Source organism: Melospiza melodia, chromosome 16, assembly GCF_035770615.1.
Source record: "Melospiza melodia melodia isolate bMelMel2 chromosome 16, bMelMel2.pri, whole genome shotgun sequence".
Lineage (NCBI taxonomy): Eukaryota > Metazoa > Chordata > Aves > Passeriformes > Passerellidae > Melospiza > Melospiza melodia.
The window spans coordinates 14,262,455-14,284,762 of NC_086209.1; the positions used below are offsets into that span (position 1 = coordinate 14,262,455).

Consider the following 22,308-nt stretch of genomic DNA (forward strand, 5'->3'; position numbering starts at 1 on the left):
GTAGACATTATAGCAGTCTGCAGATCTCTTCTTGTAGCTGGTTTGAGCTGCAGGCAGAGTGCATTAAATCAGTGCCTCCCACCACCTGAAACGGTAGAAACCTCCCTCTGAGCCACTTGTTGTGAACTGGAAAAACAAAACCACTCTAGCTTGGTAGGGTATGGGGAAAAAATATCTTTGTGTGTTGTTTTCACACCAATGAGCCTTAACAAAGCTCAATTTTACAGCAAACTAGCTTCTCAGCCAAGTATTAAATTACCACTGATGGTTCAAAGTAACTAATGGTTAAAATGTCAGTGGCACGGCCCAGGATGTGCTGTGCCCCCAGCTCGTTGTGCTGACAGCTCACAGCAGAGTGCTGCTGAACGTGTTAAACCCTGCTCAGCCTGGGGAAACGGCACTGCCAGGGTGTGGTTCTGCAAAACACGAGCCTGCTTCCTGTGCTATCTCAGCTTCTGCTCTCTTCGATCAGCCTCAAGCTGCCAGTGCAGCCCCATTCAAGACTTTGGGTTGTTACTCATCCTGGGCACAGGGGACTGCTGGGGGTGGTGGGGGGAAATGTGTAAATCTCCCTCTTGAGTGTGCTAATTGAAGGATAATATTGGGTCAGATAGTTTAATGGCATATAAGTGACTGACAGTGAAGGAATTTTGCTGGTCCCAGCATGGGACCTTATTTTACTTTGCTAACAAAGATGTGAGTTTTAATAAGTATTCTGCATGAATTATGGAGTTACTGAAGCAGCTTTGTTTAAAATGTGTAGGTGTGATTTGTTCTAAATAACTCTTAAGAGCTATTTAGGCACACAGATGTTTCAGTTCAGTTTTCTGGTGCTCAGATATTTGGTCCTTAATCACCTATGCACATGATATCAGATAAGAGTAGCTACTGTGCTTTGTCCATAAACAGTGGAGCAGAGACTCTTTTCTTTCGTGGTAGCTGATACATTCATGCTTTAGGTGAACAGGAAATACTTCAAAGCTAACAAAATGTAAGAGGTAACTTAATGGCTCATTTAATGTAACCCTTCTTATACCTGAATGTAGCTTATGGACAGCTTTGCACTCGCTGGTGGCTGTGCTGGGTGAATCAGGCTTACAGAGGAGAGAAGCAGAAATCTGTTTCCAAGTGTAAGCAGCAAAGCTGTTTTGGGGAGCATTCAGCCCTTCTTAGAAGTGGCCAAATTCTTGTTTCACCAAAACACCATGAAATTAGCCCATTGTCAAGGCCCAGGATTCAAAGAGAATAATTTTGGGAAGGTATACACTAAGAGAATTTAAGGCATCTGCATGCTATTGAAAGCTGCTAATTTAAAAAAAACAACTTCATTATTAGGAGTTTAGGCCATTTGTGCTTTCCTTGCTACTTCTGTGGGATGGTTTTGCCTTAGTTTGACATTCTGTCACAAGGTTTAGAGGGCTTCAAAACCAACTTGATCCTGATATACTTGTTCATGATATCTTTGTTCTAATAATGTCTAAATAACATTCCTTTTGCATGAAACAGCCAGAACTTCAATTTATGTGTACTTCAGCTTAGCTGTGCTAATCCTACCTTTAACCTTACAGAATTTTTAGCTTAACTTAAAACAAGAAAACCTTTAGGTTTATCTCAAGCAGATATCAAGTACAAAATAAGTGATGTGCCTAGTCTGAAGCAGGCTTTCTGGGAAACCTCAAAAAGTATTTGTTATAGTTACTGGTCTCTTTTGGTGCTTACCTAGATTAACTAGCAGAACATTTCTTGCTTGTTGGGGAAAAAACCCTCGTCCTAGTTTCTCTTGCAGTCTAGTTTCTTAGTAAACAAGATGTGAAATCTGTACATATTTTTGGTAAAAATACAGGAATCAGAACTGCCTGTGATCATATTGGTACTATGTGGTTCTTTGAATATTTCTCTGCTTACTCTTGCTTTTTTGGTCTCCTGTGTCATGTAGTTAGCTTATAGTCCAAATATGACTTGGAGTGGCTCTCAAAGCTCTTCACAATGTAATTCCCTCTACCCTTCACCACTGGAAGCCTGGTGGAGTGTACTAATAGTATTGATTGCCCTGAAGAGCAAAAAAATTAGGATTTGTTGATCTGAGATAAATGACTTAGCAAGAGAGAGAATTGTTAGTGCAAGGCCTGTGTGCTGGGGTTTGGTGCATTGTGAGTATCTTGTCTGAACAATTTCAAGTTCAGATGGAAAAATATTTTAAATAAAGCTGTTTTAATATGTACAGTTTGTGCTCAAAAATTGTGAAATATCTTTACCCTTTTCAGTTGATGGGCATGCAAGTAGAATTGGATTCTCAGGCAGCTTGGTGTACTCACAGACCTCACTTTCCCTGGCCTAAAATTAAGGCATCTACTTTCAGGCCAGGACAGTTTCTGTCTAGCCCCAAGCATCTAAATCATGTTTCCCAGTAATTGTCAGGAGTTTTGAATGGGATCAGCAGTGTTTTACACTAGCATTTGACCTGAAATGCCTCTGCTGTTTAACTGGCTTCATGAGAAGTGAAAAATGTGTGTGTGTGTCTTCCTGCTTCTGTGGGATGAAGCTGTGAACTCCCTTGCTGCAGTTCCTTGCCACTTTCATGCCACCAGTGAAAATGTGATGGTGAGACATTCCTGTCAAAATAGTGCATCATGTAATATTTCTTCTGGAAGACCATTGATGATCTTGCATCTAAGGCTAGTATAGTAATGAAATCTTGGTTACAATTTTAAAAAGACCTAATCAATTTCTGCAGTTTTTAGAAGTCTTTCATCCCCCTGAAAGAATTGGAAAGCAGCACTGGCAGCTCTACTGCTATGGGAATTGTTCTCATGTTCATCATGCAGCCTGTGAGGGCATCCTTGCATCCTGTCTGCTTCACACCCACAGGCCCTGGAGCATGTCAGGGATTGTGCCTTTAACTTCTCCAAATACTCACAACAACTGGAAGTGTATTGTTATTGACCAGCCTTCTGAGTTGTTAATGCTTCTGGAATAACTTCCTTGATTCAAACAAAAGGGTTGGATGTCTTCTTGTGTGCACCAAGTTTTGGAACATCTCTGCTTTTGTGAAAGACACCAGAGTGTTCTACTCTGGAAATTAAACTTTGTAAGATGTAAATGGCTCTCGTGTGTGTCAGTACATGTGAATGTTTGACCACAGAGGACAAAAACACTGCAAAACAGGAAGGTTATATTCTACAGGAAAGCTGTGAATGCCATGCTGGCAGAGGAGGTGGCTTTGTGCCTGCTGTTAGTGAAGTCCCTGGAAGCTTGAGAGCTGAATCCTGCTCCTGGGCAGGTCTTTGTTTTCATTTTTGGGTAGAGCATGTGTGGTAATGATGCATTTTTATCTTCCAGATCAGTGTGCGTGTTACCACCATGGATGCTGAGCTGGAGTTTGCCATCCAGCCCAACACCACAGGGAAGCAACTCTTTGATCAGGTAAGAGATGGAGCTGCAGAAGATATAAAGTTGATAAAGACATTGCAATTTTATTGAGGCAACAGCAAATAATTTCGAAAAGACTTCAAAAACTGAGTGTCACTATATGTAATAGCTTCAAGAGAACTCAGCACAGTAAGAAATTGTACTTTTTTCCAAAACTACTGCATTTTGTAATCTCCAAGACTGTGTTAGGAGCTATTACTTCTAGTGAGCTGAATTGGTGTTATGGCTCAGAATAATAGTAATTGGAAAGCACTAGGTATCTGCAGTCGTAGTTTGTAAGAAAAGTCTTGTGGGGGACCCAGTAAGCTGTTTTTGGTTGACTTACCTGCAAGCATTGTGTAATTGATTGCAAAGGGTAGTTGGTCTCTAAACCAGGAGAGGCTCAGCTGGGTTTCAAATGCTGTTGTGGCCTTTAAGTGCAGGTAAAGTGATGTTCTGTACTCCCACCAGGCCCTGAGGGAAACCTTGGGAGCAGTGGTGGTTGTACCACACTTCACTGGGCTGTCTGCATGTGCATCCACCCTCCCCAGCTTTCACTGGGCAGGGACATTTCCTGCTGCTCTGGCAGAAGCAGGGAGGTGTGTGCAGCCCAGAGCTGGAGCAGCAGAAGACAGGCATTATCAGCTGCAGAGAGTGAAACTTTGTCAGACTCCACAGCAGTGTTTATCTGCTGTAATTGGCCATGGATTTGCTCCTTGGAGAGAAATGGGAACAGTAAATTCATAGCTCAAAGATATGCAAATTGAATCTTGGAGTAATGACAAGAGGAGGGAACTGCCAGACCAGATAGGTCAGATTTGGGTGTGGTTCAGTAGAGCTGAGCATTCTGGGGTCAGCTCTACATAGTACCTATCATAAGGAAGAGAGAAATTTAAGGGCTGATTCACCCATTGAAGTCAGCTATTTCATTTGGGGCCAGCAAATATAATTTAAATTTTTATATATTTTTTTAGATCTTTAACCACAAACTACTGTTTTCTCTTGTACTCAGCTGGATGATTCAGCACTAGATGATATACTGCTCTTTGCAGCCCAGCCCTGAAATGGAGGGAGATCCAAAGCTTTAGTGAAAGAGCATCCTTTCATAATGGAAAAAGGCTTTTGGAAAAGTTCTGAATTGCAGTGTAGTTCTCAGCTGTCTGTGTCTTACTATGTAGTAGCTCCTGCATATTTTAGCCCTGTGTGGTCTCAGATCTGACAGGTTTGGATTTATAAAAGTGAAAGCCAAATTCTATCCAGAATCCATCTGTGCAACATGGAACTCTGCCACAGTTAGTTCATGAGAGTGTTTGCTAATGAAGCTGAGGTGACATGTCCCCAGGCTCATTAAAAAATGAACTGGTTTTGGGGGATTTTTTTGTTTTTTAAATTTTTTTTAAGGTGGTGTTCTTCATGTGGATGCTTCCCATGATTATTTTTCAATATCTGGCTTCTGCTATTATCCAAGCAAAGCACCAAGTGCTGAGAAACAATACTACTCACATCAGTAATATTTTTAATCTACACATGGTATTTTCAGTCAGCTTTAGGTCATCTGTGATTTCTGCTGCACACTGACATTGGTGGCAGACTCGGGCTTCATCAGTTTGTCTCTGAGAAGCATCCAGCCATGTTTCCAATATAGCAGTTCTTCGTGTCTAGTAATTGATTTCACTCCTTTGTCATGCTCTTGGACAGCTGCACGTTTTCCTCCCTTCAGTGCATTTCACACAGCACCTGTCTAAACAGAATTTTGTTTTGCTTTTTCCACAGTAAACACTTTGCCAAGGGAGAAAACAAATGCTGTTTCAGAACTGAGTTTCTAAGTTGAGGCAATGCTTACTTCACCTAAATTGGATTGTAGGTGAAGCTGGAAATGAGGGAGGGAAAAAAAGTGTCTGAAGCTAGTTTTAAACATTTGTTATTTCAAAAAGGTCTGATTGACATAAAACTTGCTCCATGTAGGAAAGGGATGGGCCTTTAAATGTATTGTCAGCTGTTGCATATCCAGTATTTTTCACATGACTGAGCAGTTTTTGTGTATTGGTTCCTGTAAAGGGAGAGCCCAGGGCTGCTGTCCCTGCTGACACTGTGGCTGCTCTCTGGCTGGACATTGTTCACTCTGCCTCAGTTTCTATCCTTAGGTTAGATAGACCGTGATGGGGTGTGGGAGAATAAAGTTACTCCTGTTTATTTTCTAGCTCCCTTAAGCCATGCTGGGCCCCTGGACTTGATAATCTAGTGTTTTCTGCATGATGCTGGTTCTGAAAAAAGATCTGCTTTCATCAGTGCTTTTTTGAGGGAAGGGAGAGCTCCTCTACAAAGTAGATATATGGTTTTGCTGTTGTAGGACATTGACTTCTGGTGTGAAACTTGATTTTTGACTCTTGTACAGAAAAATTTTAAGATACCCAGCATCTTTTTGCCCTGGGGTGCCCTTTCACTTTGAACTGTCAGTTCTGAGTTAAGCAAGAAGGAAGCTGCTAAGCATTACCAAGCTTTTTAGCTGCATGGCTACTTCAGTGCAATCTGCTGCCTTTGCTCAGTAACATTTAGGCAGTATTTATTTTCACCTGTTGTGTGTAAAGATAGATAAATGTATTCATTATGCCACACATGATTCTGGCCCACGGAATAGGATTCAGAAAATTTCAGAAAGCTTGTAGCTAGGTTTTAGCTTAATGAGGGGAAAAGCATTTGAGTCTAAAGTTCTGTAGTAATAATATGTGAATGGGCATGAGGTAGAAATGTTCCTGTCTTCCTCTTTCCTGTTTGGTTAAATTTCAAAGTGAATTTTTGTAGTGACAGAACACTGCAGATACTTCACTGCTATGTAGGAAGTGGTTTCTGCCCCGAAGCAGCTGCCTGTAGAAATACTACTGAACTGATAAACATGTGCAGTAACATCATGATGTATTCTAGAGCTCTTCCTATTCCCTAATCTTGTAACTGTACAGCTTTAGCTTGAATATCTTAGGCTTGTGTGAAAGGACAAAACTTGGATTAAGTGAGACAGGATTGTACTGTCTGTCTGCTGCAGTTTTGCTGCTGTACCTTTTAACATCACTTGCTGAACTCCAGCATTTACTTACTAGCAAGAACTGTAACTTTGCTCCCATTCCTCAGCTGCCAGTGATGGATTAAAAGAGTAGCTCAAGGATGGGCTCTGCATGTCAGAGGTGCTGCTTATCACATAGGCTTTATCACTTCCCAGGTACCTTGAAATGTTGCTTTCCTAGGGATGGAGAGCACAGGCACTGCAACAGTGATAGCTGCTTATTTTCCTCCTTTGACCCTTTTCTGTATTGGTTTAGAGAGCAGCCAGTAAACCACAGCAGTGCTTTGCATTGTGTCTTCTACACAGCAAAGATTAATCTGTTGTCTGGTGAAAATTCTTAGTTATTTGTTGCTGTGGATGGGTTTGAAATTGTCTCTTCAATCTTTTGCCCCTCAAACTTCCTTTTTGTGGATTAAAAAAAAAGCATTAAAAACCCCTCCCTTTTCTGGGTAGTTTGAATCACTGAGCATCCAATCTCCTTAAAGGTGATTTCTGTCCCATTAAGAGCCATGAAGACAAGTCACAGGTTAAAGAAAATGTCACATGAGAAACTTCAGTAGCTATCACTTCAAACTTTAAAAACATGTGGTTAACCTTCCAAAGATGCTTTTCCTCATTATTGTAAGCTTTTGGGGCCAAAACTAAGCTTGTAATAGAAATGTGCACTTATCTATGGGTTAAAATGATAACAATAAGCATCTCTCTGCACACTTTAAACCTGGTCCCTAATGCTGTGTTTTATGTTCAGCATTAAGTCTTATGCATTTTCTTTTTAATTCTTAAGGTTTTTTCAGATTTCATTAAGAGCCAGATCTCTTGAGATTCTGATGTTGTGTGCCCTGGCTTGTCTTGCCTTGCTTTTCTATCTCCATGGCCACCAAGCTGTTGTGCAGCTTGAAACATTGGTAATGCTTAGCAGCTTCCTCCTTGTTTACCTGCTGCAGTGAATTTAGTGGTTTTGTAGAATACCAGTTTGGTTTTGTAGAGTACCAATTTCTCAGACTTCTTTCATGTTTGCTTAAGTCTACAGCACAGGCTGATCAAACCCCTCTTGAATTTTGAGTGACTTCATCTGAGTTGAGCTGTGTTTGAAATAAAAATGGTTGGCGTCTCATGGCCTGCAAACGAAGCTTTTTGAGGAGGGAGAATGTAAGAAATCTTTAGCTACTTTAGCTACTACTAGGTCCTACCTAGTAGTGTTTAAACACATATAAAATGACTCTTCTGGAACACCTGATCCATTAGGTGAAAGCACTGAAACCAAAATTCACCAAGGTAGTTTCATGGCAGAAAGCAGCAAGTCTCAGGATGGTGGCTGGTTGCCCCAGCAAACCCCAGAACTCTTGTCCCTGTGCTGAAGGTTTGTGGTTGAGCAGTATGAAAATGTGTCTCAAATTTCACAGGAGCATGTGGAAACTTTCTGACTTTTAGAAAAGCAGTAGTTCCAACCAAAAATGGACTGCTTGTTGCTAAAGATGTCAATGGCAAACTGGAGTAAGTACAAAAACTCAAAGATCCTGTAGTTTAGCACTCTGGCATTTTAGCACTTTGGAAGGGAAAACTAAAGTACATCCACCAGCTAAATGGAGGGGGAACAGTTGAATATTTGTGGCTGTAAATGGAGCCTAACCTGGGTACTAAGTTAGGGTACCTGGAAGACCCCATTCTAAGCTGTTTTTGACTGGCATATGAAACTGCAGGTGTGGCACCAGTTCAGAGCTGCTCCAGCAATAAGTTTAGCTGGCAGTTTTCTCTCAGATATCCTTGACATGCCTGTCATAGAGAGGGAGAGAGACCTACCTCATCTTTAACTAGGGCCCATTCAAGGAATTTGTCCCATGATATAGCCTGAGATATTTGGCCTTTGATGCAGGAACATGATCCAAGTGCTACGCCTTTTCCTCTGCTTGCATGCTTTGCTCTTGCCTGTGTGTAAATAGTGCTTTCATCAGAATCTGTACTTGTTTGCCAGTGTGGTGTTGTGTTTCCTGGGCTGAGAATGACAGCCATTTTCAGTTATCATCTTGATGCTAAAATGTACATTTAAGAGGCTGCTTGTGGCTCCCTCTTCTGCTGTGGAGCAGCACCCAACTGTAGGAACACAGTTCAGAGGGAGCTGGGTGAGTGCTGAGGGGAAGGACAGGAATTGTGTGCAGACCTAGAAAACATGGAGTAAGAAGGAATGAGAGAAAAGGCTCCCTGAAAGGTCTTCTGTTTCTTCTCTGAACATAACTAAAAAACTTACCCTACTAATGTGTGTTTAGACTTTCTGCAGAGGATGAAGTTAGTCACCAGAAAGGCACCTTTTTCCCTATGTCAGTATGGCTTACTGAATAGAATTCTAAGCTAAAAGTAGTACTCAATTAAAGTTTTGTAGTAGCTTGTCAAGGTACCATGGGACAGCTGGGTTTTAAGGCTCTATCCAATCTGTTGCCCATTGTAACTGAGCTTTACCCAGCAGGCTAAACAAGACCCAGGGACTGACTTAATGCTCCCCCTGGAATGAAGAAAAGATGCTGCTCTCCAGATGGATGAGAGTGTAAATTTTAGGTATTTAAGTATTGTGGTCTGTGTTAAACAGACTGTCTATTCTCCCATCCTTTGTGCCAGCCCTTCTCCATCCCTAGCCACTGCCAGTAGCTGTTTGCTTTTTGGAACATCTCACAGTTCATTAGGGCTCTGAATGCTGTACACCCCCAGACATAATTATGCTGCTGCCAGCCAGATTCCTTGCAGCTGTAGAAAGCTGTTTCTTCTTCATGCTTTTCTCCTTGCTAAATGGAACTAAATAGCCTGCTAAAGCTGAGGAGGGAGGAGGACTGTCCTCCCTGCCTTAGTTCAGTGGCAGCTTGGGACTGTGATGGTGAGTGCTGTGCTGTGTCCCCTCTTTCTGCCCCCAGCTCGTTCTTGTCTCTGCCATTGCTGTGCAGGCTTCTGCTGTGGAATAAAAGTCCTTTTGTGTGGGACCACAGTGTGGAGCCTTTCAGCTCCTTGCTGGCAGCCCAGCCTGTTCAATTCCCAGGCATAAGCTGCTGTCAAGTGGAAGAGAGGAAAGCAGACCTCTGCAGTCGAGTGAGGAGCTTCCATCCCATTCATATGTTAATGCTTCCAAGAACAGAGCTCTAGGACAGCCTTTCTTCCCCTCCTTGAACCATCTGCTTCCAATCACAGAATCATAGAATATGCTGGCTTGGAAGGGACTCACAAGGATCACTGAGTCCAGCTCTTGGCCCTGCACAGGACCATCCTCAAGAATCACACCATGTGCCTGACAGCATTGTCCAAATGCTTCTTAAACTGTCAAGCTTGGTGCTGTGACCACTTCCCTGGGGAGCCCCACAACCACCTTCTGGGTGAAGAATCTTTTTTTCTGATATCCACCCTAATCAGGTTGACAGTTTCAGGCCATTCCCCTGGGTTTGGTCACTGGTCACCACAGGGAAGTGATCAGTGCCTGCCCCTCCTCTTCCCCTCATGAGGAAGTTGTAGAGTGTGATGAGGTCTCCCCCCAGTCTTCTCCAGGCTGAATGGACCAAGTGCCCTCAGCTGCTCCTCATACAGCTTCCCCTCAGAGCCCTTCATCTTCATTGCCCCCTTTAGACCCTCTCTAATATTTTAATATTAGAGATTAATATCTTTCCTATATTGCAGTGACCAAAATTTCATGTATATAGCAAACCCTGCTTCTTCTCCAAAAGCCTCGTCAGCTGTGTGATGCACAAGTGATCTGCATCCCCCTGAATCTGCAGGAGCTCTAGCCCAGCTCTCCTGTTCATGTTCAAGCAAGGACAGGCTGAATAATTTCAGGAACCCCAGTGGGATGATGTACATGGACTACATGCCCTAGTGTAGGTTTTGTCTATGTGTGTGCCACCAGTGGCACGCCTCTGCTGAAAACTGCATTTGGTTTTTCTGAAAGGAACAAAGGCCCTAATGCTCTTTGGAAAGGCCAGATAAAATGTCTGATCCAAGCCCTAAACAATCTAATTAGTGATGTGTTTGTGGGGAACCTATGGTCTTTAGTGTTGTATCCAACATCAGAAGGGAACAGAGTGCACCTTTGGGCAGTACAAAATTATATTAACTGACCTGGTAGCTGGTTTTCACAGGGCAAGCCAGTCTCTGCACCAATGTTAGCCCCTTGCTGCACCCTGTGGCATGTCCCAGGCTTTTCAGGGCACAAAGGGGGATGTCTTGATAGCAATCAGGCTTTGGAGAAACTTCCCCCTCTTTTTAACCAGCAGTGGCCCTGTACTGCAGTAGTCTTGCTGCCCCACCATGAAGCTCTTCTCTCTTGTCACAACATGTCTGTAAAGCCTTTTAAATTCCTATTTACATGCCTGGTGTGCTTGGGAAGTAACTACAGAGAGAGCTCACAGAGTGGTGTAGTTCATGTCTGTGAGTGGCCTGTGGTGGCTTTGTGCTGGCACAGGGGATAGCATATGGATTTAGCCTCTGCACTTCCTCTGAATGGTGCTGCTCAGTAAAGTGCTGCATGAAAGGCCTGTCTGTAGCTATGAGTGGAGTAGAAACAAATCTTAAAGTAGCACATGACTTGCCCAGGAATAGTACATTTGCATGATAAGTGTGGGATATACCTGAAAATGGAGCTGTGTTCCTCATTCCTGGAAGTTACTAGACCTGTCAGAGCTGCTGCATTGTGTTTTGGCTGTACATGTTGGCTTATAAGTAGCTGAAAAAAAATGATGTCCCAGCTGTTGTTTATAAATAGCAACAAGCCTTAAAGAGCTGAAGGAGAAAAAATAATATCATACCCATCCACTTAAGACCTCTTAGATGCCCAGTCATCTTTCTGTGCACTGCAGCAGGAGAAGCAGGTGGTCAGAGCACTGTCTGAACTTACCTCTAACATGTTCTCAGCCACTGATGGACAAGTTCAGTCCATCTGGGGATCTTGCTAATAATCACCTTTCTTTCAGGTTGTCAAGACAATTGGTTTGCGAGAGGTCTGGTTTTTTGGACTTCAGTATCAAGACACCAAGGGTTTCTCAACATGGCTAAAATTGAACAAAAAGGTATGTTTGCTCCAAGATTTTGCTTGTCCTTGTTCCCTTCTGAGAGTGCAGGGGCAAATTCAGTCTCCATACTTCTGTCAGGGATCTGTTCTTCCCTACCCATGCACCTCAAATACTGCAACCTCAGTGAGTTGGTGCTGTGGTGTCCACACACTCCCTCCCCAGGGTATGAGGAGTTGTGGTGTCTGACCTTGTCCTGCATCTAGCTCTGTTAAACAGGCCAGATTTGTTACTCTTCCTGGTAAAATGCTGATGTTGTGCTCAAGTGAGCATCTTGGTTGGGGAGAAACCTGGGAAGTAACTTAGCTACCACTGGTCATAAGTACTGGCTTCTGTAAGTCCCGTGGGGAGAAGTGATGAGGTATTTAACAGTAAGTATTGAAAATTCTTGCTTTCCTGCACTCTTTTCTACATTGGGAAGGAGAATTTTTTTTTTTCTAATGCATGCTTGTCTTCCTGTTTGTAAACTGCTCCCTTTCACTTGTATATAGGCTATAAAATCTGCTAACTGTTGCAGGTAACCGCACAGGATGTACGTAAAGAAACCCCCCTGCTTTTCAAATTCCGTGCCAAGTTCTACCCAGAAGATGTGGCAGAAGAGCTGATCCAGGACATCACACAGCGCCTGTTCTTCCTGCAAGTGAAGGAGGCGATTCTGAACGATGACATTTACTGTCCCCCAGAAACAGCTGTGCTGCTGGCTTCCTACGCCGTCCAGTCCAAATACGGAGACTTCAACAAAGATGTGCACAAGTCTGGCTACCTTGCTAGTGACAAACTGCTCCCACAAAGGCAAGTGAACCTGCATAGTCTTAGCCATTCTCTTTCTTAAAGTGTTTGTGATTTTTAATTTTTTTTTTAAATGTAGGGGGTGTTTTGATTGCAATGCTCAGAATAAAATATAGCCTTGTGCCACTTTGAGTATTTAGATTAGCATTCAATTAATTAAGTGCTTTAACCTTAAATTTCCTATTGCTACTCTGAAACTCTAATCAGAAGTAGTGAGAGAAGCTGCAAAACAAAATACACTACAAGAAGAAGAAACTGAATAAAATTTGTCATTTATTAGAAGTCTGAATACTGACCATTGTCTCTATCTAGCTTTTTAATGAAGCTGTATTTCTTGGAATATTTTTGTGGGGGAACTCTGATGCCAATGGAGTATTTAATGAAGCATTATTATAGAGTGATGTGGTTGTGTGTGTGCATATATGTAGTGCTTGGTTTGAAACATCCCATGTATGCTCTTTCTAGGGTTTTGGAGCAGCACAAACTTAACAAGGACCAGTGGGAGGAGAGGATCCAGGTGTGGCATGAGGAACATCGAGGAATGATTAGGTAATCAATGCAGTGTGAAACTGCTGTATTTAAAGTAGTGTCAATGTGTAATGTACAAATACATAAAAAAAAAATCTGTGACTTGCTTCAGGATAAGTTAGCATTCTTCAGGTTATTTTGCTCAGAGTAACTAGGTTTACATGCCTCTGCTGGTCCATTTCAGCTGGCTGTTCTTAGTAAAACATGACTGATTTTGCAGAGTTTGTAATTATCTACTAGAGTGATGCTTAGAACCCTTGCCAGCTTGTTGCTGCTCTGTCCACATGGGAAGTTAGAACCTTCTTGCTCAAATTGCTTAAAGACTCAAAAGAGAATATGTTTTCTTTTTACATGCTACAGAGAAGATGCAGTCTTGGAGTACCTGAAAATTGCACAGGATCTGGAAATGTACGGTGTGAACTACTTCAGCATTAAGAACAAGAAAGGCTCTGAGCTCTGGCTAGGTGTAGATGCTCTTGGACTCAACATTTATGAGCAGAATGATAGGTAATAAACCACTCTCTCTTCATTATTGCCTTCAGTTCCTTTCTAATATAAAGTCATGTAAAATCAATCTCTCCTGGAATTCAAATCTTTAACTAAACTAAACTCCACCATTTCTGTATCATTCTTGGCTGTGTTTTTGACATTGCCAGAATAATCCATGAAATGTGATTCTTTGGACCAACAAGTACAAGAAGTGGGCAAATCTTTTCAAGATAGTTTCACTTTATCCCTAGTCTTCCTGCTATAGATGCATTCTCCAGTTCTGATTTTCATTTAAAAGACAAAAAAAAAAAGTGGGATTGAAAAACTGCTCCTTATATTTATATTTCATCTGTGTGACTAATTTTGTCTGCTGATTTCAACTACCATAAGCGCACTTAAATATGAGGGTAGATTTGGTATAATTTTGAGCTTTATATTCTAAGTTAAGAATTTGGAATGACTTTGGGCTCTCTCATTTCTTTTTGCTTCCCATTTTTACAGGCTAACACCGAAAATTGGATTTCCCTGGAGTGAGATCAGAAATATCTCATTCAATGACAAGAAATTTGTTATTAAGCCTATTGACAAGAAAGCACCAGTAAGAAGCAAGATTCATATTAAGCTATTAAAATTTCAACTTCTTAGCTGAATGATTTCTTTGGGTTTGGTTTTGGGGGCTTTTTGGGGTTTTCTGCACAGAATCTTTTCATCAATAGCATGAACGTTGATGTAAGCAGGGAAACCTGTTCAGGGCAGTCAAGTGATAGTTATGATTTTTTTTTTTTCTGGCTAAGAAGGTAGAAATTTAGTATAAGCTTAAACTTTTAACATCAGTGGCAGGGAGTAGCTCTTTGCTTAGGGTTTCTGATTCTCCTAAGACTGTTCAGATTCTCTGATAATACAGTTAGGGATCTGAGGGATCTCTGTTAACTGTGGACGCTTCCTTTGCAACCTGTTGTCTTTAACAGTGTGTGGGATGATCTTTCGCAGGTTTTCACCTTACTTAAAGCAAAAGCTTTAAGTCATTTTGTGGGGTAGGCTGGAATTTTTTTCCTTGCAAATTTATATTGAATGTAATTGCTTTAATCTTTGAGGCCTAATAATTTCCAGTGCTAGCCAGTACCTTCTGTTCTTCTTGTTTCGTTGCTGCTTGAAAGCATTTCCCTGTTGCTCCTTTTGAACAGAACAAAGTTATTTATCCATTGATTGTAACATTTAACACCCCCTCTGGCATAAGCCAAGACATTACATCCTAAGTGGCTGGCCAGGCTATTATACAGATTATGGAAGTGGGAAGGAAGGTGGGAGAAGCCAGGGACTCGGTGTGCCTGGTAAAGCAGCCCTGCTGGTGTTTGTAATGAAGTGGTGATGCAAGATGCTGTGTGCTTGGTGCTAGGGGTGTGCTACAGTGAAACCCAGAGCACTGGAATGACACATTGGGTGCTCCTGCCCTGGGTGTGCTTGTCAGGTTGAAATGCATTTCAGAAATAAGTGTCCAACTGCCACCACCAGTGAATTAGATGCTATTAAGAAAAGCTGGCTGGCAACTCTAAAATGCTTGGGGTCTTAGGAGCATAGTGCATACACAAGGGGCTTCTTATGCTGAAAGAACAAATGTAATGCTGCCTTTTCCTTGTCCCAAGGACTTTGTGTTCTATGCCCCTCGGTTACGGATTAACAAACGGATCCTGGCGCTTTGCATGGGGAACCACGAGCTCTACATGCGCAGACGTAAACCAGACACCATCGAGGTGCAGCAGATGAAGGCACAGGCTCGGGAAGAGAAACACCAGAAACAGATGGAGAGGTTGGTTGGGCTCTGAGTAACCTGGGTGTGACTAATTACTGCTTGAGTAGCATCTTATGCTAGATAAATGGCTGGCAGCACCTTAATCTGCTTGAGCCAAAAGTAAAGCAGGTTGCTTTCTGCTTCAGTAGGTCTGATGGGTTGATAGTAATGGTGCTCACCACAAATGTGACTTCCCATTACTTTTTTGGACTTGTGAACTTGTCATTGAGATGAATGCCAGCAGAGCTTTATATTTTTGCTCTTCTATAAAGGGAGTAAAACTCATTATCTGAGTGCTGTAGGGCACATCTTGTGTGTGCTCTTTTTGTGTGTTTACTAGGAAGTGCTCCAAGTTGGTTTGAAATTACATTGTGACTTCCTTCCATCAGAGCCCTGCTGGAGAATGAGAAGAAGAAGAGGGAGTTGGCAGAAAAGGAGAAGGAGAAGATTGAGCGTGAGAAGGAGGAGCTGATGGAGAGACTCAAGCAAATTGAGGAGCAAACCAAGAAAGCTCAGCAAGGTAATAGGAAATCTTTTAGTGTTTCCTTTGATGATGAATAGTCTGAGTGAGAAGGGTTCAAATAGTAAAGCTATGAGCATCTCTGAGTAATTTGTCTCTCCAGTGTTGTGTGCTAGCTGGTGTTAGGGCCCTGGTTTAGCCTCCTGAAGCTGAATATAAGTCAATATGCAGTTGCTGAAAAAATATATGCATTAACGAAATAGGTAACAGCCAAAATGTCTCTCTTGGCAGCAGAAGTACCTTGCCATTGCTCCTGTGCTGGCTGGAAGCTTTATCCCAGCATATCTGTAGAGGAAAGAGTCAGTGTAGCAGGGGTCACACCAGCCATTGCTGTGGTGATTTACTGTCTAATTGCTCAGAGTTAGTGTGGTGTTGCCCATACAAAATATTGAATGCTTCTCTACCCTTAGGTATGTAATTTTAGGATGGGTGCTTCCCCACAAATCCATTGGGGGTGGGCCTGACTTTTAGACTGAAGTCTTTTAGTCTTACAGCTTCAGGTTAAATGTAAAGGAAGAACAGGGAACAGTTGCTTGCATCCGTCCTTTACCTGTCCCTCTGAAGGAAAACCCTTATCCAGACAGACTTTCCTCTTCTACTGCCATTGTTTACTTGATCTGACTTGAAATGTGCTCCCCTATTTTCAGAATTGGAAGAACAGACCCGCAGAGCTCTGGAGCTGGAACAGGAGAGGAAACGAGCTCAGGAGGAAGCAGAGAAACTGGCTAAGGAACGTAGGGAAGCAGAAGAGGCCAAGGAGGCCCTATTGAGAGCATCCCATGATCAACAAAAGACCCAGGAACAGTTGGTAAGTTGGTGAACTGAAAATCAAGTAGGGAAAATAGTGAAAGAAGAAGCTTTTGAAGCAAACCAGGCTATGAATGTAGTGAGGAAGCACTATATACACAGGTTCTTTAATTTTTATCCTCAAGTGTATGGAAATTATGCATAAATACAAATGTATGCCTTTTTTTTGTATGTGATAATGATAAAGTGTTGCTCTGGGGAGAAGGAAAAAGAACCAACTCAACAACCAAACAAAACCCCAACCCACAATGAAATGCAAAATTTTTTTGGCTTCCTTTCCTCTTTCATCATGGAGGTATTGGTGGAACTGAAGTTAACAGGAAGGCTTTCTTCTCACTGAAAAGATGTGTTTTCACTCCGGACTTGAACTAAATGTTTGATTTAGGATGTACCTTGGGGTTTGTTTCCACTAAAAACCTTTCTTCTGCAGGCTGCTGAGATGGCAGAACTCACAGCTAGGATCACACAGCTGGAGCTGGCCAGGCAGAAGAAGGAGAGCGAGGCACAGGAGTGGCAGTATAAGGTAAAGCAGAATCTGAGCAAATGGAATCCTTTCTGTGGAATTGCTCTTTGTTCTGGTTTGTAACCTAAACTACTGCCCTAGATTCCATGCTAGACTCAGTTCTTGCAAGCTTGAGGCTATAGTAAATATGCAGCTTTGGTTTTCTCCATGGAACTGGTGACTTATTCTAACTCCATGTAGCAATTTTTGACTAATTAGACCCGTGGCCCATTTTCCATTAACAGTAACGATTCTTCAAATCTCTGAAGTGTTATCCAGCAGAAAATTTTGCAACTGATGGTAGCTGAGTAGCTTTGGAATACACCCCTTCAGAGGTGCAAGGTTTCCTGTAACGAGCACCAAGTGGTGCTTCTGTGAGAAGTCTCAGGCACTCAGGATTATTCTGACTGACTCACTGTGGCATATCCTACTGCAGGCACAGAGGGTGCAGGAGGACCTAGAGAAGACCAAAGAGGAGTTGAAGACTGCCATGAGCACCCCTCATGTCACTGAGCCCATGCACTCTGAGAACGAGCACGATGATGAGCAGGATGAGAATGCAGCAGAGGCCAGCGCTGAGCTGAGGTCGGAGGCCACCATCAAGGACCGCAGCGAGGAGGAGCGCACCACTGAGGCAGAGAAGAATGAGAGGGTCCAGAAACACTTGAAGGTAAGAAGCTGGCAGCAGAATGTGTGTGGGGGTGCTGCTTCTGCTTTTCTCAATGTTTCTTGCAGCTGGAAGGTATTGCTGTTATTTAAAAAATGATGGGAGACACAGGGAAGGGAGATGATCATGATGTTGCCAGATAGCTGCTTAGCCATTGAGTAGAGAGGCAGTTCTGGTCTCCTGGCACTTGAATTCCATTTTACTGGAAGCAGTGAAGTATTTTGAAGCAGTGCCAACAAGTAGTGTCTGTCAGATGTAGTGTGCTGTTTGTGAGTATTGCCAACCACCTGACAGCTGTTCATAGCTCTGGCTGCAAGGAATTGAAGAACTTTGTCTGATTCCTATCCAGCAGCTGTCTCTAACTGTCAAGTCTGGGTTGCATTGCAAAACTCTGCATTGCAAAACCCTGGAGTAACCCACTAGAGCTCAGCACAGAGACAGCACTACTGCATCATCTTCTTGTGAGGAACTCCAGTGTTCTGGTGTTCAATTCCAAGCATTTAGTTGTGCTGCCTGACTTGCACCAGGCTTTGCTCATTCTGCATTGTATTTTGGTATTACACACAGAAGGGTAGAGGTGCATTTTATTTTCTGCAGTAAGTTTCTTTTCTGGTGGAAAGCTACTAATTCCTCAGATTCTGCAAGATGTTCTTGCTGTCTTCAGTGATCCCTCTACATGGCTGATCTTTTAAAGTACAGGCAACCTTTCTTAACTGTGCTAGATGAAGGTAAATAGGTGCCAGATTGCCTGATGTTTTATACCTTCAAATATTAGGGAGAAACATGAACAACTTCCACAAAATCACAGATCTGTTTAGGTTGGAGGGGCCTTCATGAGATCATTTAACCCCACTTCCTTGCTCAAGCAAGGTCAGCTAGAGCAGGTTGCCCAGAAGAATACACTGGGGCTTGTCTGTTTCCTGTCTCTATATAGACACCGGATCTTTAGGAGGATCAGCAGGAAATCTTGTCCAGCTTTGAGGCTCTGGTACTAACCTGCTGCTGTCTGTTTCTCCTCCTCCAAAGGCTCTTTCCTCAGAGCTGGCAAACGCTCGGGATGAGACCAAGAAGACAGCCAATGACATGATCCACGCTGAGAACATGCGCCTGGGCCGAGACAAGTACAAGACCCTGCGCCAGATCCGGCAGGGGAACACCAAGCAGCGCATCGATGAGTTCGAGTCCATGTAAACTCCCCCTGCACCTGCTGCCCTGCACTCTCTTCTCCCCTCTTCCCCATCCTCTCCCATCATCACTCATAATCGTGCTATGCTGGAACCACTACAGAAGAGTGACCATGGTCTTATTTATCAAGTTTTGGGCAAATGCTGGAGTTAAGTGACAGAAGAAGGAATATTAAATAATGTCTGCCTGAGGTGGCTTGGGGAAGCAAATGTGTATTAGGGCAAATCTGAAGTTGTTTGGCTTGGGGTAAAGTGTTAGTGTGTTGGTTTTGCCCACCGAGGCGGCTGTGTTGCTGTCTTCTCCCATTGTGTGGGGAGACCAGCAGATACTTGTACTGCATTCAATAGCCAAGAGCTGACAGTCTGACACTCTGCCTTCCTACTAACCTGTGCAAGCTTCAGGATTAAGCTTAGTAGCCAGGGTCTGAATTTTTGACTTAACCCAGAGTCTGAATCATGTAGTTAAAAAGGGGAGCTTAGGAAGAAGGATCGAAGGTAAAATATGGACTTTCTCTCTAAAAGACCAAAGCTTTTGTCCTACAAAAACAAGCAGACCAAACAGATTCTGTGGTGTTCCTGCTGGTGTTACATTTTGTTGTTTAATGATGGAGTTTTGAATTTTCTAATCATGAGGAGGCCTTTGGAATATTTCCACTGATACAGTGTGGTTTGAAGCCTCGAATTCCCTGCTTTCCAGAGGTTTTGTCTCTGGTCAATGGCTTTGTTCACTATCATTTGTCTGACTTCAATGTAACCAGTGAGGCAGAGATAGCTAGAGTACACTGCCTTCCTTTTTGGTTTTGCCATTGAAAACCTAAAGTGGGAGGTAGAATTGTAAAAGACTGAAAATTATTGTAGCCGTATTTTCCCTTGCTGAACAGATACTTTTCTAGTTACATGAACAAGATTTCAGGTTTTTCCTTAAGAGGCCTTTTTAGCACATAGTTGTTGGTGCCTTATGACTGTGTATAGATCTACTGTAGCTCAGATACATTTAGTTTAACCTAGATGCAATCAAAAAAAGTGATCAGCAGCTGGGGACCAAAAACTGCTCTCATATCTGGGTCATGTACAAGACTGCATCTGTCTTCCTGGCTTCAAGCAGCATTTGAGGGAAGAGGATCCTGAGACACTTGTCCAATTGCTTTCTTAATCCTCACTAGCACTCTGCCACATCCCTGGCTCAAGTGCTTTTCCTTCCCCAGAAGGATGCTTTGGCCTTTTGTGGCTTTGAGAACAGAAGGCTTTCTCTTAGAAATGGGATACAAATGGTTGTGAGACTGGTCCTGAGAGCTGCTTGTGCCAGGTATTGTAATAAGCATCACCTCCTGTCATCCAAGCTGCCCATGCTGTAGCTACCCAGAGTCCTCCCTGCCATTTCTGTGGAGGAAATAGCCATGTATGCTCAGGGTTGAATTGGATGTTGCCTTGATCCTCATAAAAGGAACTGTTAACCTTCAGGAGAGTCATCTTAAAAATGGGTTCTACTAAAGTGAAGTCCTCCTTTGTTTTGCCCTCCTTGGATTAGTTTGTCCCTATAGGAAGTCATTAGGTTAGCCTGGGATTTATTTTCTTGCCTAGCATAATTCCAAATTTTGTGACCTGCTCAGTTTTGTTGATTCTCCTTTTGTATGATGTTACTGGTTATGATGATAGAAGGAAAACATCTGAGAACTGGAGCATTTTCAGCTCCCTGCTGTATGAAAAAGGGCAAAGGGAGACTGTGCCAAAAAAGAAACGCTCATGATAGTGTTAACAAACTGCAGTATTTCCCCAAGAATTCCTTGGGTGGCTGGAAACAACCTCACCAGTTCTGTGTTACTTTATTTTTCGAAAGCAATGCAATCTGTGTAGGGTTTCATACAAATACCAGCCAACTTCTGTTAGAAGCAACATGCCAACCTATGCCCTTAAACCTCCAGGTGTGTCATGTGGGAGCCCCCTTCTCTCCCCTGGACACAGAGTGCTTTTGGGGGGCACATGACATGGCAAGCTTTTTGTTGGCCAAGAAAAATATGCCTCAGTACCATGAAAGTCACAAATGAAAGATTGGAGTTAAATTTGTCAGAATGTATTTGCATATTTCTGTACTGAAGGTGATTGGCATTGGGTCTGCACGAGTCTCGTTACTGGGGAACAGACAACCTTTAAACTTCTGTTTTGGTGCTTTAAAGCTGGTTCTCAGCACTTCTGCTCTGTCCATGGCAACTATCGATGCATTTGAGGGGAGAAAAAATCCTATCTAATATTTTAATAATTTCCTAACAAGCTGATGTATGGTGCCTGGAATATGTGTTCAAATAATAAACCAGTAATTTTCTGCTTTGATGGGTCACACAACACTGCTGAGCTCTCATGTATTCTGATGTTGGCATGACTTCTGTTTATATGGGTTTTTAAACGTTCTAATTCCACATGGTCCAATAAAGGAATAGAACGGCTTGTGCCAGTGAGTCCACCTAACTCTTTGTAGTTGTTTCAGCTCTGCCTTCTTTTTAACCAGTATTATATTCCAGTGGTATCTAATGATATTTGATTTCAATATTTCTAGCTATGCACAATTAGAAAATATTAGTCAAGGGATGGAGGATATGTTTATGGTCCTCCCCTTGGAAATGTATACTGTATTATAAAGATGATATTTTGCAAGAAAACTAATGTAAGAAGCTTTCAGTATTATGGTGAGATTTGTAGACACATTTTTTATTTGTTAGAATACAGTGAATTGTTCTTCCTCTTCATGTTCCAGTTTAATTGGATAACTACTCCTCTTGGGGGTGGGGGGAGGGAAGTACTTTATCACATGTTGCCTGGCTTATTTTTTCTTGTTTTATTTTTTGTTGCTGTAAATTATGATGTTGAAGGTTTTTGACCAGTTGTTTTACTGGATTATAATAAAACATCAATTCCTTAAGGTTGTGGAGTAATTAATGGGTCCATGTGCTTATCTGCAGAGAGAACCTTGACTGAGACATGTTTTTCCTATTCAGAGGAGTTGTTAAAATCCATACCTTGTTCTTCCTGAAGTGCCAATAAAGTTCAGAGAAATTCAGCAGATTGTGTCTGGCTGGTTACTTAAGGTTTGCTTTAAGTGCAGAGCTGTGTCCTGTAGCAGGGCAGATCAGCCTTGTGGTGCTCAGAGGTCACCCTGGGAGCTCCCTCACAAACAGGGAGATCTTTCTTGCACTCTGAAAGGAGCAGCTTCAGTAACAGCCCTTTCCTCCTCCCCAGCTGGAGCCATCCTGGAATGGACACTTCTTTGTGGAGGCTCTGAGCACAAATGTTCAACTTGCAGATGGACTGGCCAGAGGGAGGGATGGAGCTGCTGCGGGTGAGCTCCTGCTGTCCCAGCCCTGGCCTGGGTGCACCCAGGAGAGCCTGGCTGGGCCTTGGGGCTGCTGCTTGCATGGACAGCCTGCCCAGTTTGTGCTGCCATCAGCTGTTCTGGGGACTTGGGCACAATCTGCTTCTTAGCTGCCCTGCTGTGGCTGCCTCTGCCTGTTTCCCAGGGCCTCAGGATGGGTTCCAGCA

At 42.8% G+C, this 22,308-nt stretch overlaps 1 protein-coding gene across 2 annotated transcripts in view; it reads left to right on the forward strand.

Moving 5' to 3' along the window:
* Window positions 1–21,829, forward strand: part of MSN (moesin) — a 40,605-nt gene extending 18,776 nt beyond the window's left edge. The window contains exons 2-13 of one of the 2 annotated variants that reach the window (XM_063170734.1): window positions 3,340–3,423; window positions 11,407–11,502; window positions 12,020–12,294; window positions 12,757–12,840; window positions 13,180–13,326; window positions 13,810–13,906; window positions 14,952–15,115; window positions 15,487–15,617; window positions 16,265–16,425; window positions 16,855–16,947; window positions 17,363–17,596; window positions 18,620–21,829. In XM_063170734.1, the coding sequence (XP_063026804.1) occupies window positions 3,340–3,423; window positions 11,407–11,502; window positions 12,020–12,294; window positions 12,757–12,840; window positions 13,180–13,326; window positions 13,810–13,906; window positions 14,952–15,115; window positions 15,487–15,617; window positions 16,265–16,425; window positions 16,855–16,947; window positions 17,363–17,596; window positions 18,620–18,784 (1,731 nt within the window). In that variant the 3' untranslated portion in view covers window positions 18,785–21,829. Of the gene's footprint in view, window positions 1–3,339; window positions 3,424–11,406; window positions 11,503–12,019; window positions 12,295–12,756; window positions 12,841–13,179; window positions 13,327–13,809; window positions 13,907–14,951; window positions 15,116–15,486; window positions 15,618–16,264; window positions 16,426–16,854; window positions 16,948–17,362; window positions 17,597–18,619 lie in introns of those variants that run through there. The other variant, XM_063170735.1, reaches the window with a different exon arrangement.
* The last annotated feature ends 479 nt before the right edge of the window (window positions 21,830–22,308 follow it).